The sequence below is a fragment of the Haemorhous mexicanus genome, chromosome 6 (assembly GCF_027477595.1).
Source record: "Haemorhous mexicanus isolate bHaeMex1 chromosome 6, bHaeMex1.pri, whole genome shotgun sequence".
NCBI classification, from domain to species: Eukaryota; Metazoa; Chordata; class Aves; order Passeriformes; family Fringillidae; genus Haemorhous; species Haemorhous mexicanus.
Window position 1 is genome coordinate 51,897,825 of NC_082346.1, and position 15,337 is coordinate 51,913,161.

The following is a 15,337-nucleotide window of genomic DNA, read 5'->3' on the forward strand; positions in this document are numbered from 1 at the left end:
GGACAGAAATAACCTGGCAATCTGATTCATGCCACCTGAACTGAAACCACCCACTATCTCCTTGCTAATAAGTACAACTTGCAAAGAGGAAAAACGTGATTGTACAGCCTCAGATCAGAGACTGTGCAGCCCAAGGACCTCTGCCTTTCTCATTAGCCAGTAATGGGTGCCTGGGAGAGATTTTAATAATAAGGCAAATATGTGGTGGTACTTCCCCAGAATAATTTCTTAGTTTACAAAAAATTCACAACTCAAGGATTTGCTAAGCCAGAGGCTTTGTCTTTATATCTAACAGCCTTTGATATGTCTCCTTGCTTTGTGAATTATTTAGCTACTTTTTAGATGGATGTTAATTTTAGGATCTAGCATTCTGCAGGAGAGAATTTGATATTGACTTCGTGCTGCACAGTTTATTAAGAAAAGAATGGGAGTGTTAATAACAGGAGATCAGATGCTGTCTGAGCCCCCATGCTGCTTCTGTTCACATTAATCCTGGAGTCAGGATTTCCTAGCACATGTGGTGCAGGGTCACTGTACCAAAGGGTGCCAGTGGCTGCAGAGCCAAGCTGCTCCTTGGGAGATGGGGCTCTGCACCACTCTCTGTGGGTTTTTTGGTGTGAATGGGAAACTGCCCAAAGCATGGCATGCAGAGTCAAATTGTACCTTCTCTGGCTTTTTTCAAGCCAGAAAGGCTTGACCCACAAGATGCTTGGGTATGATCATATTTCTGTGGGAACCAGTGTGCTTAATCAGGAGTGTTAGCTCTTGTGGGAACCAGCCAGAAAGAACTTCATTCTCCCCTCAAATCATTCCATTCTAGGCCTGGGATTTTATCAGACTATATTTGTAATCCTACTTCATTTCTCCAATAAACAGTGAAATGCAAATAGTTGGCCAGAGGGAAAACCTTCCAGTAACTGAAGGGGAAAAGAACAGAATATCCAAATGACTCATGGCTCTGTGGGTGAAGCAATGGCTGCATCTCACAGCCTGGGATGTGGGTTTGTGGTCCAATGCCACACGGAGTGGATGCACTTAGGTTGTGACGTTAGTGAAAATGGCTTTGGCAGGAACTCTCCTGTGATTTCCCAGAGACAAGTTGCTTGTTAAGATACCACTGATTGCTCAGTGGCAATTAACAAGATAGGAAGGACGTACACCAGATGGAGCCAAACCCTCCTCTGGACATCAGCTGGGGCAAATACGACAAAACCCTTCTGCTGCTGGAAGTAGGTCCTGCAGGAAGAGCTGGAGATGGCTGTGGCTGAAGGAACTCTGGGGGGGGACAGTTTCTGAGAGCTGGAGCCACATCCCTGTGAGGTACCTGGTGCCTGTGAAGTTTTGCTTTTCTTGGGCAGGTTATCCAAAGGCCTTCTGGATGTTTGATGCTCTGATGTTTGATGCCCTTCTCCTTGGTGCCCCCTGCTCCCACTGACTGCTGTTTGCTGTGGGTACTCTCTGGTTTCTGACTCCCTTGTTATTTTTTTCCCCTGATTCGCTGGTTACAACAAGACAGAACACAAAAATGCTAATGCAAGTACAAAGGCCTCTGCAGAGCCCGACTTCTGCCTTACTTGTCACTAATCCCTTGTACCTGCTGGGAATCAAACACTTCTAGGAAGCTGCCAGCAGTTACTCTCTGTCCTATACATGAACAACTTGCAGGTGTGACAAAATACAGGTTGTTTTGTCTGGATCCTTAGTTCTTCCTCTCAGTCTCTCCATTGCAGGATTTCCTTACCTCTCCCAGTCTTGCCATCCTTTCAGTGCTCTGGCTGCTGCTCTGTGGCTGTGCAGTGCAGGAGCAGCTCAGAGGAGCTGCAGGTCAGGACTCCCCTCTGATGATTCCTGCTGGAGGGGAGGTGCCCACAGAGGTGGTGGGCAGTTTTTGAGGAGCCCTCTCCCCCCTGCATATATGCACTGCCTGGGTACTGCTTGTGCTTTGTGAGTGGAGGAGGGAACGAGGGTCCACTAAAGGACCAAATCAAATCCCTCTTTAAGGAAGGAGCTGTTGGGGAACAACTTTTTTTTCTACATCTTACCACTGCTTTCTGCTGCAGAAATACGATGGGATATGGTTTGTAGCCTGGAAGACAGCAGCAGGGCTTTGCCTGAACCCAGATCTTGGCAGATCAGTTGGCATTGGGAGACCAGCCAACCTTTTTCAGTTTTCTGGGACACTCTGGTTTGCCCATGTGATTAAAATTTGCAGTGTTAGATAAACACAGATAAGAATTTATCCATTTCTAATTTGAACAATCAGATGGTGGGAAGACCAAGGAAGCTTCTTTGTTTGTAGCTTCAGCCGTGCTGGGAGTCAGGGCTCGTCCCACATTTGAGGAATCTTCTTTTTTTAGGCTGGGGCTGTTGCTTGGGAAAGGGCTGTATTCTCCCTGCAGGCAGATCGATACATTTCAGCTCAGTGCACTGCAAGTAACTTTTCATCATACATTAAGAACGAGGAAAATAAAAGCCAAGATGGATGTTATTTTGGTTTTGCTTTTATTTTGAATTATTTATTAAGAAGTCACTGCTGTCTTCCTTCTCATCGGGAGACAAAATGCCTTTCTCTTTAATGATTTTTTCCTAGTAAAAAAAGAAGCAAGGTCTTCCCAGTTTTATTTCCCTCACTCACTTCTTGGCACTGAAGTGTAAATATGGGGTCTCTACCACATGGCAAGATCCCAGTGCAGGCAAAGTCCCCACTGATGCTGGAGGAGTCTCACTTCATGGTACATTTCTGACCAGTTTTATAATGTTATGGCAGCTGTTATGTGTGCTAGGAGTAATTGCTGGCACATAAGCAGAGGGTTATAAGTAAACCACAGAATAGCTGAACTATAATTTTAATTATTTACTGAACAGCTAATAGAAATACAAATTCTTTTCAAGTGAATTGTTAATAAAATGTGTTATGGGGCAAAAAATTCTGCCATTGATTCCACTATTAATATGAGTTTCTGTACTCCAACTAATAATCCATTTTGATGTTTTTGTTCCTAAATCTAGGTTATTCTGAAGGGGAGGATAAAGAAACTGGCCACCAAGATGGTAATCACTAGTGGAAATGAAGAAGATAAAGGCAGTCAAGAAAAGGAAAGCAAAGAAGAAACCATCTTGGCAATGCTTGGAATTATTGGGACAATTCTGAACCTCATTGTGATCATTTTTGTGTATATTTATACAACGTTGTAAACTAGAAGGCATGCAAATAGACCAGATAAAACGGCCATTAAGAGTGACAACAAACATTGCTGACTATTGACAAGTTCTTTAATCAGAATTGACTCTGTATTATATTAACACATCATAAAAGCACTGCCTGAAGGCAGTGAAGACTGAAGCACAATTAATTGAACAAGACTTTTTCACACAGTAATAAGCTTAACTCTTCTTCCTGCCCTCTCCCTTTCAGTTTGGTTTTCAGTTTGGGGGAGAATGACTGCAGTTATATAAGTTGTAGGTTTGAAGAAATCCACCAGGGATATGTTGTTTTAAAACAATTTAAAAAAAAAGGAAAAGAAAATAAAATACAAGAAAGGAAAAAAAAAAGGAAAAGAAAGAAACTGTAAACTATATATAATTAGAAATGTATGCTGTATACCCGCAAAGATTGAACTCAAAGATAGCTTCATAGCACAGATCACGTGTCTGTTAGGTCAAATGGTTTTTTCTCTTGGTTTTTGCTTTTACTTACATTGAATCTGACAAGCTTTTTATTTAGAATGAACATATGGTGCAATCATGAAAAAAACAATTCTGTTGAGCAAGGTCTGCCTAAACCTGATAAAATGTTGGGAGAAATACATTACTTGGTTATTTTTCCTTTCTCATTTGCTTAACATCTGTGTCTGTTCATACCAATGTTTATAAATATATATTTTTAATAAATGTGCTATATTTTTAGCATGAACCAAATATTTGGAGACACTTGTATTCATGCAGCTAAATTTTGTTTGATTAAGTGCCCCTTTTGACAATGGATGTTATTTTCCTTGGCAATTATACAGCCGTCTTGTTTGCAGCCCTCTCACTGAGGTCTGAAGCAAGCTCACATCATGCTCACATGCATGACTTGAAGTTGGATTGTCAGCTGAAAAGCATTGCTGCTTAATATGGGAAATAGCAAAACATTGTAAGGTGACCTTTGGAGACTGGTTGCAGAAAGAAGGCTCTATTTATAGTTAAAAAAAGAAAAAGCAAATGAAAGAAACACTGAGGCATTTCACAAAATATTGCAAAACTCATAGAATTTATGGCTTTCAGTATCTGGTCACGCTCTCTAAGTACTTGTGCTGAGAGAAGTGAGCAGAGGTTCATACAGTTGAAAAGAGAAATTTATAGAGCCTATAGTGAGCTGAAGTGAAATCCAGCTTGTAAATACAGAGTGTATTTTAAATGTGAGGATCATTAACTCTTTACGCTTCTCTGACATGTGCTTTAACTGAGTTGGTGCAGTGAAGTTCTCTGACTTGTGTTTTTGACAGGAATGTACAATGATGATGATCACCATTTTTTCTTCAGAGTTCAGTACCTATAAATATACAAAGCATTAAAAATATGAGATTTCAATTCTGCCTCAAGCTGCCTAAGTACATTGCCTACTAACTGATACATCCTCTTAAAAAACAGGTCAATTAATTGTTTACTGACTTGTGGTTTGGATTGCATCCTCAGATGCACAAGGAGGATTGGTATTGAAGTAAGCTAGAGCTGTGAAAATTTTCACCTTAGAGTCTTATTAATTTTAGTGATCAGACCAGTCCCTCTGGAGTCAATAATGAGTTTTTCACCATTTTCCAGGGTCTAGGAATGATCTCAAAAATAAAGCATTTCAGTGCAGGATATAAAAGAAAGCCTGGAAAATCCTGAGGGGCACCTCTTATAAACAGAGGTGTTTAGTCTCTTATGGTATCAGAGAGTCAGTAACAAAACCATTAACAGTAGAAAAAAGGTCAGTAAATAAATTACAATGAAATCCAATATGAAGACTGAAGGAAAGCAAAGCAAAAATAATCTCATGTTAATGAAAACATGACGGGGTGAGAGAGGTGAGAAAATGAGCAGAGATTTGAAGTAGAAAACAGCACAGAAAGCCAGTGCCATGCATGCCAGCATGGCTGAGGAAACATTTGTGCTTGCACAGTGCTGGTAGTGCTGCAGCTCTGAGAGAGGACAAGGAACAGTAGTGGTGCAGGACAGTGTAGCTCAGTGAAGGTGATCTTGTGTTTGAATTTATAGCTATTTATTATTAATTCTAAGTAATCAGCAAACTCTACTTTTTGATCATCCTGATAGCTAAAATATATTCCACTCCACTAGCATTTTTTTCTTCTTTTTAAACTACTGCTGCTCCCAGCCTATGGCTTTGAGCACCTGCACATGCTCCAGGCACCAGTGTAACTTCAGCCAGCCCCTTGCCTGCCAGGATCTTCTCTGCAGATATTTCTCTTGAACTTCTCCTTTTCCAGCAAACACCACAGCAATCTGCCCAAGGCTCATGCTCATCTTCTAGAGGGACATCCTCTGAGTCAAAGGTCTCATGCCAGATATTTCTTTGCCTCCCTCTGCATCAAATGGTAACAGATCTTCTTGGGGGCAGGAAGATGCTTAATGAATGAAATTTCATGAGGAGTTCTACTATTATTACAAATTAAAGCTGTGCATTGGAAAACAGCAAAGGACACCTCACGCACTGAGGCAAAGTGGGAGCTTTTGCTGTTCATCACAGCTGCACTTACTCAGAGATGGGCCAGCACCTTCAGCAAGTCAGGTGTGGCAAACAGCCCAAATAAGCTGAAATGGTGGATCAAGGGCCTAAGGATTCCATGCTTTCTCTGCTGTGCTTTGCCTGTTAGTCCTGATGGAGGCAGTGTGTCCAGGTGCACTATCACCCCACACCAGCAGCAGCTGTGTGCAGCGTGCTTTGCCACAGGACCTCTATTCCTTGGAAAGAGGAAGAAAGGTTTATCCCATTCCATAAAAAGTTTAACATTTAATATTTTAATTTTACAGGTTTCTGTTCACAGATAGTTCTAGAAATATCCCGGGGCAATTTCTTCTTAAGTAGATTCATTAAGTATTCATTTAAATAAAAATGAAGAGTTTCCTTTGAGGGCAATTTCTTTACATTTTATTTGGTATTCATGAACAGTGATAGGGGAAAACTATGTTTTCAAGAATGACAGTGGAAGAGGGATATTTTATACAAGGATCTGAAGGTGTGCCTACCCAGGGAGCTGTGGGCAGGTCTGCTCTTGGCTCCGTGACAGCTGCAGCCAAATTACCCTCATGCTTTTTTTATGTGAGCAGTTTTCAGCATGCACCTATAAGAAATATTGGACTAGGTAATATAAATGTCATGGATACCTTATAGTCAGCAACTGCTCTATAAACAGTTGAATAAAACTTCTCATTACAAGAGTTGAATGGTAAATCTGCTTTGGCACGGAAAAAAATCCAACAGTCTCATTTTTGGCTTGACTTGTATATAATGCTAACAGTTTCCAAAGTAAATTTTAAAAAAATGAAGTATTAGTCCATTAGTGACAGGAACTTTCATCTTTGCATTTGAGTAGAAGGAAATTAATATCCAATATCATAATAAGATATTAAAGCATCACCTTTTGCTTCAGGCAACTAAGAATACATATCCTATGTAGTTTGATGGTCTGGGTCATGGGAATGAAAAATATTTTCATGAGGTGACAGAAAGATGACACTGTCCCCATTATTATCTGTTGTGTTGGCAGGTGGATACAGAAAGACTTTCAAGAAGGGAGAAGATAAAACTATTTATTATGCACACAACAGGATTAGGAGAAAGAAAACAGACAGGTTACTGCCCTGCAGTCTGGTTCCCACAACTGCCTTGAAAACTCAACATCTTGGAACCACATCCTTAGACAGGAATGTATCACCCTGTGTGTTGGCTCTCAGGGCAGTCCTTTCAGTTCTGTACCTTCTGCTCCTCCCACCTGCACTCTGCAGCAGTGTGTGGCTCATTGTGCCTGAGGAGAGCTTGAACACAAACCCAGCCTGGCAGCCTTTGGAAGCAGTTGTTTTGTTTTACTGAGGTGTAACAATCTATTATGGGCCTGAGTTTTATTATTTTAAGGACAGTCAATCATCATCATCATGTTACTGTCTGATAATCTAGGGGATACTTCACTCTGTGAATTCCCAGACAAATCCCATTCCTGGCCTACAGGTAAAATTTTGATTCAGTAGGCATCAAAATAGAAAAGAAATCTTCAATTACAGCACAACCAAACTTCAAGCATTGCTTAAGTCCATGTGTCTTATACTTCCATTTAATATATACACTGGAGCTCACCCCAAATGCTCCAAGATCTCATCTGTGTCAAGAGATCTCATCTCTTCTGAGTCAGAATTACCATTTCTGTGTGAATTATGGCATATGCAGAGAACTTGGCCCATAGAGGGAAAGGATAAACATTAACTGAATTACAGCTACAGGGAGGCAGCACTGCAGAATTTACTAATTAGTTTGAGGTCTAGCTGGAGTACTTTGTTTCTGGTTAGCCAATGTTTTGGAGAAAAAAATATTATTGTTCCTTGGAAATTTTCTGGAAGAAATTTTTCTAATTGAAAGAAAGAACCTCATTGAAAATATTTCAGCAGCAGTCTTCCAAAGAAAACACTGACCAGGACTCTGAGCATCTTCCTTCCCAAGAGAACTGTTTGGCAGCCCAGGAACACAGTGCACATAAATGTAAGCACCTCTTGTTTACTGAGAGGCTTTGTCTTCTCCGGAACAGAATGCACAGATTTACCAAGATTTACAAATTTATGAAATAGCACATAATGCAACATCAACAAATAAAAAAATCTGTTTACCTTTATTTCCAGCAGATGCACTGCAGACACCCCGCAGAACCTGCCCTGCTTCCATGCCTGGCTGTGTGTTTTGGAGGCTCATCCCAGAAGATCTTATAAACTCAGTGTAGCTTTCTTTCCCCACCACTGATCCAAGAGAAACAAAACCTATTATTCAGTGTGGAAACCTCCACATCAGACTGAAATCCCACATGCTTCCCTATGCATTTATCTGCATATGAACCATCTGTTGTCCAATAAGAATTTCCTTGTCTCAGGCATTAGGTTTGCTAATCTGCATTTCACCTGGGGGCTCAGACTGTGAAAGGCAATTTGTAGAGCTGAAGGCACCCAACTGTTTCCAATGATCCAGCTTTACATAATGGAGCTGTCACCTGGAGAGTGCCTGTTCACGTGCATGGCACACCACACACCACACCTGGTGTGGTCTCACACTGACACAGCCTCTGTGACACCCAGGCCGTGGGGCTGGGCTGTGACTGGCCCACACAGCCCAAAAAGTGTTCTGTGCAAGTGTTCTGGATCCCAAGTCAAGCTCTGTAGAGTGAAAGGACACCCTGCCTTGTTGACAGAAAGGCACTTTGCTCTCCCCACTGGGACCCCTTCTTCTGCAACCATCCTAGTTCAGCTGCAGGTGACCCATGCACCACCCTGAGCCTCTTGTGGCAGCTGCAGAACTTCCCTCTGAGGGAAGTAAACAGCTCTGGACTTTTCTAATCTAGAATAAGGAACCAGGTCACTCTTGCACAGCAGAAACAGCAGCAGGAGCATCCATTTCTGGCTGACAATGACAAGGCCACCTGCCTAGGGTGCTGATGGGACCCTTTTCCCACCCACTGTTCCTCACAGTCTGGCAAAGGCAAGTTAATTTCCTGGACTCCAGGTTCTTCTCCACAGGCCCAGTCACCATTCAGACTGAGGCAGACTTCTTTTGTGATGCTGAGACTTTGTTAAACTCAAATGGCTCCCGCAGCCAAGTCTTCAGGAACATATTAAATGTCATGATACTTTCATTTGGCCTTGATATCATGAAGCTGTCACCATAACAAGCCTTGGGTGTTGTCAGTCTCTGCCATCAAGGTGTTAAGGGACAAGCATTTGCAAGGGACACCATGTGGGAGCCACAGGCAGCCAGAGGTTAATGCACTGTGGCTGCTTTCCCCAACACTTCCCTCCTTGAGGAGCAGTGGTATTATGGTGGATTCATATTGGTGGTGGGTAAATGTAATAAAATGTTTGTGCAGCAGGGCGTGATTTCTCACCTTTATTTCCTGCAAACTTGATGAGAAAGTCTTTATAAATAATTCTGGCTTTGTCAATTTAAAATATGGATTAAAATTTACTATATATGTTTTCAAATTTTAATGTGCTGCTTCTTTTTCCCTCCCTACCAAAGAATTCAATTTTAGTTTTGCAGATGCTATTCTTGTTTCTGTAATAATGATAGCTCATGCAAAAGCATTGGTACTGGATGCCGAAGAAAGGAATGAAGATTATATTGTCAGTGTTATATTATTCCATTCTTGTGAGCAGGAAAAGCCAGTCAGTGGGGTTTTTTTGCATCCAGTGCACATAGTTAGCAGTGCTTTTATAATTTGATACCATTATTTTTGGAATTCTGTGGGACAAAGTTCCATCATTTAGAGCAGTGCATATTCAAATAAATGCCAGCAAACTGAGAGGTATTTGAAATGTTTGCATTAGCTAAAAGAAAACCATGCCAGACATATACACTTTGAGCAGATTCAAACTCAAAGGGAGACCACACAACTATCATTCTTATACCCCTGCTGACACTGTATAATACACACCAGGACATAATTTAGAAGCTCACTCTGCTGAGACTACTCATGTACATAACTCAGATTAAGGGGCTAAGTTTCTTTACAGTTAATATGCATATGAATATGTATTTGCAGGTTGGGGGCATTAGTTGATAGTGAGCTGACAATTCAGCTGTAGCAAAGATACAGCTAATCAGACAGGGAAAAATAAGAAATTTCCTGTACAATGAGCTCTTTCTCTTTGTCTCACTGCCCTTATTTTTAGCTGATATTTTTCAGACTGCGTGATCGATGACAATGATGCTAAAGCCTTCCTAATCAATGAAAGAATAAACACCATAGAGGAATATGAAATCTACATTTTCCATCAGAAATTAAGCATTTCCCTAAATGGCTTTAAAAAAATCTCAGTGCTGAATGTTTTACATCTTCCTTTCTGTTTCACTGTCAGCCAACATACAATTTCTATTTGATTATAGAATAATATTTATGTACAGTTTCACTGAGCTGTGCAAACACCAGCAAATGGATTTTGCATCCTTTGTTGCTTTTTAAGTTTTATAAGCCTCTTTCCAGTACATACCCATCTCCTGTTTTAAAGATTACAAGGAGAAATATATCACATCCAAAGTACCATTCAATTATGCAAACCTCACCACAAGCTTAGATTGAAAGTATATGACCATTTACACAAAACAGGGGTGTTATTTCTTGAGACTGTTCATATGGCCCAAGAGACCCTGATATGGTGCCACATACAATATTAGATTCTTTTGGTTTAAAAAAAAAAAGAGTCCAGCTGTGAAACTCCTTGAAACAGTTCATTGCAGTGTATTTGCAATTTTCAGAGCAAGGCAAAAAATCTGATGACCACAGACAGTGCTCAGCTCCTGGCTGACCTTCTCCCATGGGGCAGCAGCCCTTGGTGTACCCTGACAGACCAAGTGTTCCGTGCCCTCTAGACTTGATGAAAGGCAATAATAGTAAAGTCATTAACATCCCAAAATTTGAAATGTCACCATTTTCTCTCTGGTTTCATTGGTCTAGAGAAAAACAACACCACCAAGCAGTAGCCTAACATAAAACAGAAAAACAACCAGTGATTTCTTAAGGTGCTCCTGAATGTCTCTCCTCAAAATACATCTTTTTACAGAAGTGGCTCTCAGGAGCTGAGAAGGGCCCTTGGCAGCACCTGGTGCCATCCTCATCCCCAGAATTCACCACTGCTTTGACTCAAGTGGCCTGAAAAGGCATCTTCCAAAATGGGACCATGCCAATTCCCCAGAGGATGTTGTGTGATGCTGTAATCCCTTACCCTCCATACTTTCCTGTATGTGCCTTTTCCTATAGAATACAATAGGATGCAATACTTTAGTTGGAAGGGACCTACAACAACCATCTGGACTGTCCAAAAGCAAGAACACATTACTAAGGCCACTGTTCCAATGCCTCTTAAATACTAGCAGGTTTGGGTCATGAACCACCTCTCTGGGAAGCCTATTGCAGTCCTATTCTAAACCACACTCTTGGGAAAGAAATGTTTCCTAATGCCATCTCTGGATCTCCCCTGATGCAACTTTGGACACCACTCCCAGACCACGTATCACTGTATTCCAAGGAGAAATGCTTAGTGCCTTCCTCTCTACTTTCCCTCCTCAAGAAGCTGTAGAGAACAATGAGATCCTCCCTCAGCTTCCTTTTCTGGAAACTAGACAATCACCAAGTCCTCAGGCAATCCTAATAGGAGCAGCCTCACTTCCTGGTAGGGTTTGAAAAGGGAGCAGTTTTCTGCACCTGTGTTCCTCCGACTCCTGCCCCCTCCATGTGACAGGGTGGGTGAAGACTGCAGATGAAGGCCTGGGCATCCAGCTGAGAATCTTCTTCTTTAAAATTTGACTCTGTTTGGTTTAAAATTCTCAGATTGTTTAAGGATAATTTTTAAGTGTAGCTCAGCTTTTAAGAGTCACTTATATGAGTCTTGAATTGTGAGCACTTCCATGACATGGTGGTGTAAGAATTGCAGTGATAGCCTGTTTCATCCACAGTGCCTGGAGTGCTCACAAATTCTTCCTGGAGTTGCTGGGATATTCCCATCATCTCAGAGACTAAATGAGATACAAAAGTAACAATCATAATAGAATCATAGAATGGTTTGGGTTGTAAAGTCATTTCATTCCAACTCCCCCTGCCATGGGCAGGGACACTTTTAACTAGACCAGGTTGCTCAGAGCCCCATCCAACCCGGCCTTGAGCCTTTCGAGGAATGGATCCTCCACAGCTTCTCTGGGCACTTCGTTCCAGTTCTTCACCTCTCCCACAGTAAGGAATTCCTTCCTATCTGATCTAAAACTTGCCCTTTTTCAGTTTTCAGTGGAGGCACTTAGCTCCCCAGTCCCCACCCTGCTGTCCATCCACTCCAGAGGTGTGGAAAGAGAGATTTCCATTGAAGATTGAGGGGAAAAAGTTGTTTAGTACCTCAGCCTTCTCCTCATCCAGCATGGCTTATGAGGGGGATGACACCTTATTTGACTTTCACTAGTAGAGGTTAATAATTTGAATTGATTCAAACATTGTTGCTTGTCTGAAAATAAAGGGTCCTTACAAAATTAGTGGCAAAAGTAGAATGATGCCATGAAACCTGAAGAGGATAACAATCTCATGTTATTAAAATACCACAATTAACACCAGCTGAAACACTTTTAGTTCTGAGACATCTCTACAATTGTCAAATGAGCTCAAAAATTTTGTATAACTTTTTGTCATTTTGCAGAATAAAGTGAAAGGTCTGAAAACAGTGATCCTTGTGCTCCAATTCCACTGCCTGCAAACTAAATAAAGAAATCAATAGGCATGCAGATTGTTCCTCCATTAGTCCATGCTTGGTTTCCAGAAGGATGTACTGAAGTGTGGCTTAACAGAACAGAAGAACAGAATCTGACTGGTACTTTCCACTATCCTTTCAGATCAGTAAGTTTTTATAGTCTTGTCCCTGTGCAGAGGATGGATACTCTTCTTTCAAGCAGATGGTTTCCTCCTTCTTTCTGTGTCTTTTTACTCATCAAGTCCTGTGTGATTGCATTGTTGATATGTCATTGCTGAGAAGTAGTTTTAGCAAAAGAAATTAAATAGTTAAATAGTCCAGTTGTAAAAATAAAACACATCTGCTTATATCAATCAATTCAAGCTCCACAGACCAAAATGTATAGAATTCTATAAGAAATAAGTACATTTTAGAAGCCATGATTTCTGGAGGAGTGATAGAAGCAGAAGGATATACTGCATCTATCCAAAGGCTCTTTGAAAACTGCCTTGAAAATTATAACTTTATTATGTAAAAGTTAAATATATTAGTTCAATTCAGTGTCTTTTCTTTGGTAAGATCATTTTCATTACAGTCACATACACACAGGGTGGTGTTTCCCAGCTGTCAGTGCAGCCTTTGTTGAGGTTACATGACTGGAGCTGAAGGCAGACTCTAGCTTCCAGGTCTGAATCCAGCAGAGCATTTATATTCATGATGCTGTCCAAGAAAGTGCATGGTCCTGTTGGCTTTCTGGGCTGCCCATAAGCCTGAAAGTAAGGATGTGCTTAAGTGCTTCACTGGAGCAGGGCAGTGTCCTGCAGCTGCACTGAAACACTCAGTCCATTTTGCTTTTTAAGGAGGTTATTACTGCTTGAAAGATGTATTTCTCTGAAATAGAAGGGAACAAATGTCCCAGAGCACTCATTCATTTCCCTCTCAGTCTCTTTTCTCCTTTCTGCAACTCCCTTCTTGTTTCCTGGCTCATAACATCAGCCTTGTGCATTCCTTACAAAACATTGTAGCTAAGCAGTCTTGCTTGAATGGCTAGCTCTCTCTGCTTTATGTGCCTCAGATTTAAACTGAGAACCTCTTCCTTGCCCAAGGCTCTATTTTATCTTCTGATCCCATTTCAGCCACCAATGTCACCAGCTGTGCTATCATCCTTTCCCACAGCCAGAACATCCGTGGGCCGTTCCCATTGTATACCTGCCATGCTTTGCCTTTCCTACCAGCTCTGCCCCTTCCCTCATTTAAAGCTTGTCAGAAATACATCACCACCACACAGAGATGATACAGCTGCCCCTCAGCTTTTCTGAGGGGAGCAAAAAAGGCTGGTGAGTGAGACCCAGTACCAGGGCAGCTGCAGAGAGGACTCTGCCAGGGGGGCCTAAGCTACCAGAACTTCTTGGACTAAAGTGCAGCCATCAGAGCCCGTGGTGAAGCACTTTGAGCCACAGAGGAAGATCACTGTGCAGGAATCTGTGACTGAATGCTGCAGTCAGTGCTGCATTGCAAAGGCATCTAAAATTCCTTCCTTACACACTTTGGTTAATAGAGAAAGAGCTGAGGGGTGGAGATGTCAGAGTCTCTTGTAATGAGGGCTCTGAGGTTTTTGATAAAGCTGCTTAGAAAAAAACATCAGTTTATTGTCTGGTACAATCCCATTCTTCCTGCAGTGCTAGTCTTACAGAACTAGTGATGGTGATCAAGCTGATTTCATGCACACGAGGTCCCAGCTAATCTAACTGAACCTTTGCAGCATTCTGTAACGAAGCTGAGGTCCTAAAAATCTGCCTGTTAGTGATTCTGTCTGGGTTTTGAGCTTTTTTTGTTCCAGGGCATTGGGAAAGCCTAGAAGACACAGGCAGATCTGTGGCTGTCCTTGAGATCTCACGTGCTCCGTTCCAGCAGATGTGGCCGTGCTGATGCTGAAGATCAGGTGAGCGCTCCCCACGCAGGCAGCATGGCTCTGTGAGCAAACACCCCTCCTCAGGATGGCTAAGAGCAGACCTCAAGGGAACATGGGAAAAAAACCAGGGAAGCATGAATCACCCGTGGAATGTCAGTTTGCATGTGTCCTTTTGCACAATGTAATTATTTTTATACACATGTTTAATTAATTTTAATTCGTGTTTCCTCTGATATTTGTTGTCATTCTCCTTGCTGGGTATATCAACACACTCTTCACTGTCAATGGCTGCTTTGGCAGTGGGAAACCCTTGAAGTGAGCGTGGCTGCCCCCAAAAGCAGTCTGAGCTGTAGACAGCAGTCTGAAGGTATTCTCTGATGAAAATTACACAACTCTGTCCCACACCTGTGTCTGGGGCCAAAGCTCATGGTCAGGCAGAGGCAGAGATGTTTCAGTTTTGGGACTGGCTGTGCTGGCCCTGGCCCTCCCAGGCTGCAGAGAGGCAGAAACCTGTCCCATGAGCCCCCTGCCCAGCGGGGCAGCCTGGGGAAGGAAGGGCAGAACATTTGGGGCAGAACAGAGACACTGATGAAGCCCCTGTGCTGAGGGAGCAAGGAGTGCTTGGGAAAACAAGATGTAGAGAGTCAGCTTCTACCAAGTGCAAGCACAGGGAAGTGATCTCAGAGGAGGAGAGCTGGGAGTGTGATGTGGCAGCTGAAGAAGGAGCAATGGCAAGTCCTCTGCTCCTCCCTGTTCCTTCATTTCCAAAGGAATAAACCTGAGGCAAAGCTTTAGGCTAGAAAAAAGAAAAATGTTTTGTCCAGAAAGAAAAGGACAGTAGATTTACCCTTGCCATCAGGAGAAAGGCTGTATCTTAGGGCAAAAGTTTGATTGGTTCTTAAGACTTAGCCTGATTTAGAAGTGAACCTGATTTAGGTTTTTCTAACACAGATGAACACATCAGTGGTGTCCTGCAGGGGA

The 15,337-nt window shown here is 42.0% G+C and overlaps 1 protein-coding gene across 3 annotated transcripts in view; it reads left to right on the forward strand.

The window, feature by feature from the left end:
- The window catches only part of TUNAR (TCL1 upstream neural differentiation-associated RNA), a 92,833-nt gene extending 88,915 nt beyond the window's left edge, over positions 1 to 3,918 (forward strand). For all 3 annotated transcript variants that reach the window (XM_059850254.1, XM_059850251.1, XM_059850253.1), the window contains one exon: positions 3,010 to 3,918. In XM_059850254.1, coding sequence (XP_059706237.1) covers positions 3,049 to 3,195 — 147 coding nt within the window. In that variant the 5' untranslated portion in view covers positions 3,010 to 3,048 and the 3' untranslated portion in view covers positions 3,196 to 3,918. The remainder of the gene's footprint in view (positions 1 to 3,009) is intronic.
- The last annotated feature ends 11,419 nt before the right edge of the window (positions 3,919 to 15,337 follow it).